Raw genomic sequence first — 9,974 nt, 5'->3', positions numbered from 1 at the left:
ATATGTGTATATATATATATATATATATATATATATATATATATATATATATATATATATATATATATATATGTGTGTGTGTGTGTGTGTGTGTGTGTGTGTGTGTGTGTGTGTGTGTGTGTGTGTGTGTGTGTATATTTATTTATCTATATGTGTGTATGAATATATATAACTGTAAACACATTCGTTTTCCCTTAATATGGTAAAATAAGAACCACATATTGCAAGGCTAATAACAATAAGCTTATACTCAAAATTTTATTAAACCGCATATAAATCTACAAATTCAATCAATCACAGATTCTCAATATCCTATAATCAAATTCAACTATATGTTTTTTTCACACCCTAAATAAACGCAAAAAAAAAAAAAAAAAAAGAATCACACGGGGGGTAAGTATCCACCGCCGAGGGCGAGGTCAGACGAGGAGGAGCCTGGAGGAGGACCTGCTTCGGGGAAAGTGTTAGACAGAAGACCCACGAACTCGTCTGAGTCGGAGGAGGAGGAATCGTCATCATCCGTGCCTATGAGCGAGAGGAGAGAAAGAGGTCGTGAGATTTGCTTGCGCGAAGGAAATCGTGGCTCGTGGCTTCAGGTGCTCGTAGAACTGAGGAAAATATATGAAGGCATATGGTGTGGGTAAATAACAATAAAGTATGACAATTTTAACACAATTAATGGTTACATTGATATTATAATTATAAAAAGTACTATAAAAATAAATATACTGATATTAACAATAATAATGATAATGACGATAAAAATGGATAATTAAATAGATCGTTAAATAATAAGGACAATAACGTAAAAAATAAATACTAATAATGATAAATCATAAAAAGCAAAAAAAAAAAAGGAAATAAACATTATATGCTATACAACAACGCAAAGTAAAACATATAAAACAACAGAGAGAAACAGCGAACACTTCCTGATAAAAAAGAAGAGGTTTCTTAGAGAGCAGAGAGAACATACGGAGAAAGAGAATCAGAGAAAGACAGTAAGAGAGAGAAAGCGAGAGAGAGAAAGAGCGACAAAGCGAAAGAGAAAGAAATAAAACAAATCACTTAAAGCAAAAAAAAAAAAAAAAAAAAAAAAATCACAAGAAAAGAAAAGAAAACAAATAACTTGGAGAAAGCAAAAAATAAAAAATAAAAAAAGACTTACTACAAGGTCCTTCCTTAACAAGAGTGATCGTAAAGAAGGGACTGAGACAGTCAGCGAGGTTCAGAAGACAGATGTTATTATACGTCTCCCCGTCGCTGCCACAGACAGGGAGGAAAGTTCTGACACACTCTTCCTTGCAGACAGGACCACGAGGCAGGGCGGCCACTGGAGGAAACGTTGACGGTTAAACGTTTTTTTTTTTTTTTTTTTTTTTTTTTTTTTTTTTTTTTTTTTTTTTTTTTTTTTTTTTTTTTTTTTTAATGGTGTTTCGTTGTTGTTTTTTGGTTATGTTATGATTTGGGTATGTTGTTATTTGTGTGACGTCTTTGTATAAAGATGCGATATCTTTGATGATAATGAACAGGAGAATAATGATAGCAATGATGATAATGGTAATGAGGATATGCATACTTACATGATGATAATAATGATAATAGTTATAATAATATACTAGTGATATTTATCTAATATCAACTGTGATAATACTGATGTTAACAATTATAACGATAACGATAGTGATAAGGATAAGGATGAGCCTGATGATAATGAAAACAATAATAATAGTAACAATAATGATGATAATAATTACAATAACAAAAACCAAAATAACAGTAATAACAATAGCAATGATAATCACAACGACAATAAAGAAATCATAATAACAACAATAGGGACAACCATAAAAAAACAAAAAAACATAAACAATGAAACAATTCCAAAAAAAAAATTGAAAAAATCCTCACCACACGGCCCCTCAAAAGCCCTGGTCACGATAAAATAAAATAATAAAAAAAAACAATGAAACAATTCCAAAAAATAAAAAAATAAAGTCCTCACCACACGGCCCCTCAAAAGCCCTGGTCACAAGCGGCGCCCCTCCGCCCGCAGCTCTCGTCCTACACGAAGACTGCTTCAGCGAACACAGGTTATCGTACGTGACAGCATCCGTGCCGCAGACGGGAGAGAAAACCTCTTCGCACACTTCCGGGCAGTCGGATGCTGCTTCTTCCGAGATCGCGACTTCGTAACTTTCTTGTTGCTCCGGGCGGGTGTTCGTGGGCGTTTCCGTGGGCGTTTCTGTGGTGGGGGTTGGGGGAGGGGGAAGTGTATGAGCGATTGATGCTTTGATTGATGTTTCTATGATAAAATGGGTGGGTGATGTGAGGTTGATGGTAGTAATAGTAGTAGTAGTGGTAGTAATAGTAGTAGTAGTTGTTGTTGTTGTTGTAATAATGGCATTAACATAGCAAGGAGAGGAGGCTACCATACTACAAGGAAACAGGATTTTGATGCTATAATGTTGTCCTTAATGTGTAATTAAACGATATTGCATTCATCATTTCAACATGACTTATGACATATACGAGTCTACGGAAGACTAGTGTTATTTATCAAACCAAGATCTTCAAGTCCTTACCGCAGTCGCCATAGTAAGCTTCCTCTATCACCACGCCCCTCAACTGAGCCTCGCAAATGGCAACGTTGAGAGTGCACTCGTTGCCATAAATCTTGCCGTCAGAGCCACACACAGGATTGCTCGTCCTGTCGCATTGCGTGTTACAGGCTGACGAAGGCGCAGCTGCAGGGGCTCCTTCTTCGGCTTTTGGATTGAAGGTGTCCAGGAGAGGTCCGGCTTGAGATGGCGAGGGGGGGCTGGTGGGTGGGGGGGCTGGGAGGAAAGGGAAGGAAAGTGGGTTTGTGAATGTCGGGGTTGCTGTGTAATCAATCATTTGATGAGAGGAGGAATTAGGCCTTTTCTTTGGAGGAATTGTGCTTTTGTTTTAAATGAATTATGCAATATATTTTTTTTTCTTTTTCTTTTTTTTCTTTTTTTTACTAATGGCAAAAACTGGAAAATCACGATGAATAGAAATAATAGAAATAAAAACCACATGAGAAACAATAGGCAAATAAAATGACGATAAGGAAAGAGTTTTACGATAAAATGGCCACTTTCTATATGCAAAAAAAAAATGGTCTTGCGTTTCTGTTTGACTTTATGGCCGAAATCGTGTTTCTTTTGGAAATTATAGAAAATATTAGATTCACCAGTTCTTTCCTGTGATATTAATATACGTCAAACTCGACAGAGAAAAGGACAGTCAATATATATATATGCAATATATATATATCACGTTCATCTTTGATAAAATAAACACACCGATTTACGTCATAGCTAACCATCTACTATTCCTAAAAGCAGAAGTATATAGCGTCAGCCATTGGAAAATCAGCCTCACCACACTTCACTCACCGCAGGCACCATCATAGGCCTTGACCAACGTTAGTCCCCTTCGTTGAGCGTTGCAAATTGCAATGTTGAGAATGCATTCGTTGTTGTACGTCTCCTCGTCACTGCCGCACACGGGATCGAACTTCCGATTGCAATTCTCAGGGCAAGGGGATGTTGCAGGGGCAGCAGTGGCTTCGTCCCTGGCTACGGCGAGGGGCTCGGCTCCTTCAGGGGCGGTGGTGGGGGGTGGGGCTGGTGGGGTGGGGGTAGGACTGGTGAGGCGATGGCGAGGTTGGGGGGTTTAGTTGGGGGGGAGGGGGCTGCGTGGAGAAGCGAAAGCACACTAGCTCATACATGCACGCACACACACATACGCACACACACTCAAACAGTCACACTCACACACACGGATGCAGATGCACACGCTTTTTAATACTTATCTATCTATCTATTTATATCGATCTATCTCTCTTTACATATAGTTACACATATGTGTATGTATATGTATATATATATATATATATATATATATATATATATATATATATATATATATGTGTGTGTGTGTATGTGTGTGTGTGTGTGTGTGTGTGTGTGTGTATGTGTTGTGTGTGTGTGTACATATATTATATATATATATATATATATATATATATATATATATATATATATATATATATATATATATATATATATATATATATACATATATTTATATATAACATATATATATATATATACATATATTTTATATATATACATTTTTTATATATATATAAATGTATATATATAAATATATGACTTGCAAAACACTCTTCCGTGTTGATAAATGGCAGATAAACCCACTATACACAAAACAGATTTATTGAAAATGAGACAACAGTTTCAAGATCCATCTGGATCCCATCTTCAGGTCCTGAAGATGGGATCCAGATGGATCCTGAAACTGTTGTCTCATTTTCAATAAACTGTTTTGTGTATAGTGGGTTTATCTGCCATATATATATATATATATATATATATATATATATATATATATATATATATATATATATATATATATATATATGTGTGTGTGTGTGTGTGTGTGTGTGTGTGTGTGTGTGTGTGTGTGTGTGTGTGTGAGTGTGTGTGTGTGTGTGAATATCATTTGTATATATAATTATCTATATAAAATATATAATTCTTTATATATATATATATATATATATATATATATATATATATATATATATATAATATATTGAATACATATATTTCCCTAAGATCTAAGCAGCTTCGCCAAGAAAGTAGGTGACTCTCTGCAATTGCCGTAACACTACGCACTCCAGAAAAAGAAACAAGATTCCTAAGAAACGCTACGATGACAGAAGCACAAGGAGCCGCTTACCACAAGCCCCGTCGTAGGCCTTGGTCAACGTTACTCCTGTTCCCTGTGCCTTGCAAATTGCAATATTGAGAATGCATTCGTTGTTGTAGGTCTTTCCATCACTGCCACACACGGGAGCGAACCGCTTGTTGCAATTCTCGGGGCAAGATGTTGCAGAAGACAAGGGACTGGCAAGTTCAACGTCTAGCACATCCGATACCACCGACTCGAGGGTCTCTGTGAAAGAATAAAAAGGAGTGAAAAACCTAAATAGGGAAATAAGTGCGATTTAGAAGAGAGGGATAAAAATTGAATTGGAATATACCAATAATAAGTCGAGGGTTAGATAAATTAGATAGATAAACAAAGATGTGTGATTGGATAAATATAAAAAAAATGTGCTTCAAAGAAAAAAATCGAGAAAAAAAATCGTTCACATATCTTTTTGGATCATACTTTTTGGGTGTGTAGTAATCACATACTGACTACTATTCAATATGTGACTACATAATTATGCTTCATGTATGCTAATGAAATGTATTGTAACATAGATAAAATAGATAAATAGATAGCTAAAAAAAAACACTTCATGTTCTTGAGAGATGAAATCGGTAATTGAATGAAAGCAATCAACATGCAACGGAATCCCATTTTAGGGAGAGAGCGAAGCTTTCCTTATATCACCGAAACAACATTTTCAAAAAATAAATAAATACCAGAATTAAAGTAGGGTCGATGATTGAAAAAAAAAAAAACTTTCTTCCCCGAAAAATAAAAACACAAAATCAAAACCAACAAACAAACAAAAACAAAGCAAAACTCCCCCGCATGACCGAAAAACAAAATAAAACAAACGCAAAGAAATCTAAAGAAAAAAAAAATGAAACCATCCGAAAACCTTACCACAGGAGCCATCGAAGGCAAACTGAACAGGACTGCCTTCAAGCCTGGTCCTACAAGCAGCAATGTCCAAGAGGCACTTGTTGTTGTACGTGACCCCATCCGTGCCACACACAGGCAAGAAGATCCTCGTGCAGGCTTCGGGACAGGCGCTGGGGTCCACGACGTCGAAGGTCGGGATGTTCTCGGGGTCAATGTAGTCAAAGGTCACGTCCAGGTTTCCGACACTGTCCCGCACGTTGAAGGTTGGTCCGGGGGGGAAGGGGATGACGGGAGGGGGGAGGGGCTTCGAGGGAGTCTGGGGGGCGGGGGCTGGGGACGGGGGTGGTGGGGGTGGGGGGGCAGGAGGACCGGAGGGGACTGAAGGGACTTCTGGAAAGAAACGCGATGGTGCGTTGAGTGACTTGTAAGATGTTCGAAGTGTTTCAAGATCACTGTCGTTGAAGAAAGAGATATTTATGATAATATTAGTATTCATAAATAACTTCTTTGCCATTCATTATTGATTTGGAGATTTAATTTATTGACTCTGTTGTATATTATTTGGCCATCAGATTATTATTAAAGCAACTAAAATTCCTCAAGCCACGTAATCCATGCATGACAGTCTACAGTCCTCTAAAAAGCACCCATGCAATATATACTTTGTTTATATAAACATATATATATATATATATATATATATATATATATATATATATATATATATATATATATATATATATATATATATATATGCATATATGTATATATATATATATATATATAGTAACTGAAAATACTTAAATAATATAAAACACTGAATAACAAAATAAACGAAAATGTAAAGTTAAAAAACCCTTATAAAAACACTTAAAACACTAAGGGTATCAATCACCACTTTAAGAAAGAGAAAAACCACCATCCACTTTGCTCCGCCTCACCCAAGCCCCTCTACCCTCACACCCACCACAAACACCGCTGTACAGCCGACGAAGACCCGAGTTCTTACAGCCGGCGACGCTGAAGGTGCAGTCGTTGCTGTAGGTGACGCCGTCGCTCCCACAGACGGGCTTGTAGTCGAAGGGACAAACCTGGGAACAGTCCTCAGGTGCCGGGTCTACTGAAGCTACACTACCCGCTGTAATATTTAGGTGAGGTCATGCACAGTGAGTGGGCTACGCTCCTTCGAAGTCTTCTTGGTTTTGCGTGTGTGTGTGTTAGTGTTTATTCCTGTGTTGCCCTCTAATTAGATCTACAAGTTATAGCAAAATCATGTGCCTTTACCCATTTAACCATCTAAGAAGCCATGGTATGTGTTTAGAATAATTTCCTACAAGCTTGTCCAATTTAGAAGCAAATAGTTTGTTTTAATCCTCTTTCTACAAGCTAACCCATTATAAAAGTAAATGGGTTATGTCTTAATTCATACTCCATAAGATGACCCATTTTAGAAGCAATTCTCAATCATGATAAGCATCGTAAAAGCCAACGCAGCATAGAAGCCATAACATATGTCTTCATCTTCTACAAGCTGATACCATTTATAAACAGCATCATACATCTTAATCATATTTTTTCCGCAAAGAAGTTTTATTAGAAGTTGACGTTTGGAAGGTGAAGTTGAAGAAAAAGGAGCTATAACTTAGATGTAGTTTTTTGTTTAATGTACTTGGGATAAAAGCTTCGTGGAGTGGATAGTCGAACGATAGTTAGATAGTTTAGAAATTCGTTTAGAAATAGGTGTTAGAAGAGGAGACAGTTGTTGCGGTAACGGCGAGGTGGAAAATGAAATTATTCCGATGGTGATGATGATGGCGTGGTGCTAATGTAACTGAGACTGAATACTATTTCAGAAAGAGAAAAGAAGTAAGAGACAATCAAAAGCCGCATTATAAAAAAAGGGATATATGGAAATAACCACGAGCAGAAAGAGGTTAAGGCCCACTTTTAAGAAACTGAATCACTTCGCAAATCAAGCACCACTTTCCAAGAGGAGAGCCACACCGCGTCCAAGCCCCTACACCCACCACAGACGCCGCTGTACAGCCGACGAAGACCCAAGTTCATACAGCCGGCGACGCTGAAGGTGCAGTCGTTGCTGTAGGTGACGCCGTCGCTCCCACAGACGGGCTTGTAGTCGAAAGGACACACCTGAGAACAGTCCTTAGGTGTTGGGGCTACTGAGGCTACACTACCCGCTGCAACAGTTGTGGGAGATCATGCATAGTGTGTGGGCTACGCTCTTCTGAAGTCCCAATGTTTTTTGTGTGTTTTTCCCGTGTAACTTTGCTATTTCATTCACAAGCCATGGTATGTGCACTCATCCATTTACCCACTTGAGAAGCAATGGTGTGTATCTATGTCCCATTTCTACAAGATAACCCATTACAGAAGCAAATGGTTTGTGTCTTAATCCATTATCTACAAGCTGAACCACTTTAAAGGCAATACCAGTCATAATAAAAGTATTACAAGCCCTCACAACTTTAAAGCCATGATATGTGTCTTGATCTTCTACAAGCGGATACCAAATATAACCAATTATATACAACTTTAATCCGTTTTTTGACTTTGAAATGGTTTACAGAAAAGGCATTTGCAGAGCGAAGTTGAAGATCAACATGTGGGCAAGCGTACCGTTTCTGCTTGAAGTAATAGAGATAAATACTCCGCGGATTAAATTTAGAGAAAGCTAGACAATGCTGTAGTTTAGGAACCCGTGATTATAGATGTTAGAAAAAAAAACATTTATTGGAACAATTATTATTAGGGGGAAAAAACAGTTATTGCAGTAGCGGCGGGAGAGGAGAGAAAGGGGGGAATCATTGCAGGAAATTAAACGATTGCGAAAAGGATGATCCTGATGTTGATTATGATGTTGAAGATGATGATGGTGGTGCTTATGGTAATGGAAAAAGATGGTGGTTATTGATGTAGGTGACATTTTAGAGTTATGTAGAGTTTGTGTTAATATACAGAAAAAGGAAAAAAGAAAAAGAAAGTAGGAGATATAACAGCTAAAGCAAATGTTAGTTTAGTCAAGGGCCTCTCAAAGCAACAAACGAAAATCTGAAGGAAAATTTCAATGGTGTCTGACCTGGTTTGAGAGTGTTGGAAGGGCGTGGTGGCAGATAATCCGATCCAGGCTGTCCATCTTGTGCCAACGTGACCCCAACCGCCATCATTGCCAACAGGAGGGAAAAGGAAACACCTTTCATGTTGCCACTGACACCCATTTTCGTTCCTGCTGGAAGGTCAAAGTTTTAGTTACAGATATGTTAATAAAAATAAAATAAAATAAAAATACTGAAAAAATATGTCTGAGATTTGCGAAATGATCTTTTTAGATATCATGATTTTTATTACTGTTGTTTTGTTGTTGTTTACCATCATGATTCCTCTTGTTAGTATTCATTATCATTAACAATATCACAATTTTTATCACCGTTATTAACATTCTCATTAGCATTACTATTATCATAATCATCATCATTATTATCATCATTATCATTAATATAATTTTACTAATTGTATCATCACTACAGAAGCGTCACGGGACATAGGTATGGCTTTTCCGTTTGTTTGTTTTTTCCATTCACTTGTTAGGATACTAGTCTTTTTTGCGTCCGTCAGTTTTGTTTTTGTTTTACTATATTTCGAGGTTAATATGCGTCCGGCGACAGGTTTTTTTCGATGATGTGATAGACTAAAATAGTAGCAAAGAGTCCGTATTATCTCATGGTGATCTTTACACTCAGTCTGACAGATGTATTACAGCTTTGAGAGAGGAATAAGAATCAGCTTTATTGCTTTTTCGTACGTTTTTACTTTCGTTAATAAATATGAAAGAAACAACCATCCCTCACGAAGAAAAAAAATGAAGAGAGGGAGAAGAGGAAGCCGTCTTGAGCTTACGGTTGCACAAAGCAACCATACTAGCACAGGGTCACATTGCAGCACATCGTCCGGTTTACCTTCCTCTTCTTATTCTGCTTGCAACTCCCTGCATCGCCGGTGCTTTAGAACCTTCGATCGGTATTTCATTGTGTCATCGCTCTCTAAAGTCGGTGCTTGTTTGAGATTCTGGACGGGGGCCTTTCGAGGCTTGAGGGTTGTGCCATCTATGTTTGGGATTCTAAACTAAACCTATATTACGGTAATTGCAGTAATTGTAGTAAAAAGATAATGTCACTAAATATAGCTCTTATTCCTAGTACAACTATGAAAACAATACAAGAAAACACTCCGATAAGTAAAAAAAAAAAAAAAAAAAAAAAAAAATCTATCGTCACGGCACTCGTATGCAATGGTTAACAAAATGT

At 37.3% G+C, this 9,974-nt stretch overlaps 1 protein-coding gene across 5 annotated transcripts in view; it reads right to left on the bottom strand.

Annotated features, from left to right (window-relative positions):
• Positions 1–244: 244 nt before the first annotated feature.
• Positions 245–9,974, bottom strand: part of LOC122259672 (serine protease inhibitor dipetalogastin) — a 19,282-nt gene continuing 9,552 nt past the window's right edge. The window contains exons 2-11 of one of the 5 annotated variants that reach the window (XM_086532286.1): positions 8,750–8,896; positions 7,680–7,850; positions 6,620–6,790; positions 5,674–6,042; positions 4,792–5,007; positions 3,423–3,653; positions 2,586–2,837; positions 2,006–2,245; positions 1,169–1,333; positions 245–525 (exon numbers count right to left, since the gene is read on the bottom strand). In XM_086532286.1, the coding sequence (XP_086388412.1) occupies positions 383–525; positions 1,169–1,333; positions 2,006–2,245; positions 2,586–2,837; positions 3,423–3,653; positions 4,792–5,007; positions 5,674–6,042; positions 6,620–6,790; positions 7,680–7,850; positions 8,750–8,888 (2,097 nt within the window). In that variant the 5' untranslated portion in view covers positions 8,889–8,896 and the 3' untranslated portion in view covers positions 245–382. The remainder of the gene's footprint in view (positions 526–1,168; positions 1,334–2,005; positions 2,246–2,585; positions 2,838–3,422; positions 3,654–4,791; positions 5,008–5,673; positions 6,043–6,619; positions 6,791–7,679; positions 7,851–8,749; positions 8,897–9,974) is intronic. The other 4 variants (XM_086532288.1, XM_086532287.1, XM_086532290.1 and 1 more) reach the window with 4 other exon arrangements.

Source organism: Penaeus japonicus, unplaced genomic scaffold (assembly GCF_977035675.1).
Source record: "Penaeus japonicus unplaced genomic scaffold, GWHDUDI00000001_assembly GWHDUDI00000037, whole genome shotgun sequence".
Classification (NCBI taxonomy): domain Eukaryota; kingdom Metazoa; phylum Arthropoda; class Malacostraca; order Decapoda; family Penaeidae; genus Penaeus; species Penaeus japonicus.
The sequence above is the reverse complement of the archived record's forward strand: the minus strand, read 5'-3'. Positions and strand labels throughout refer to the sequence as shown.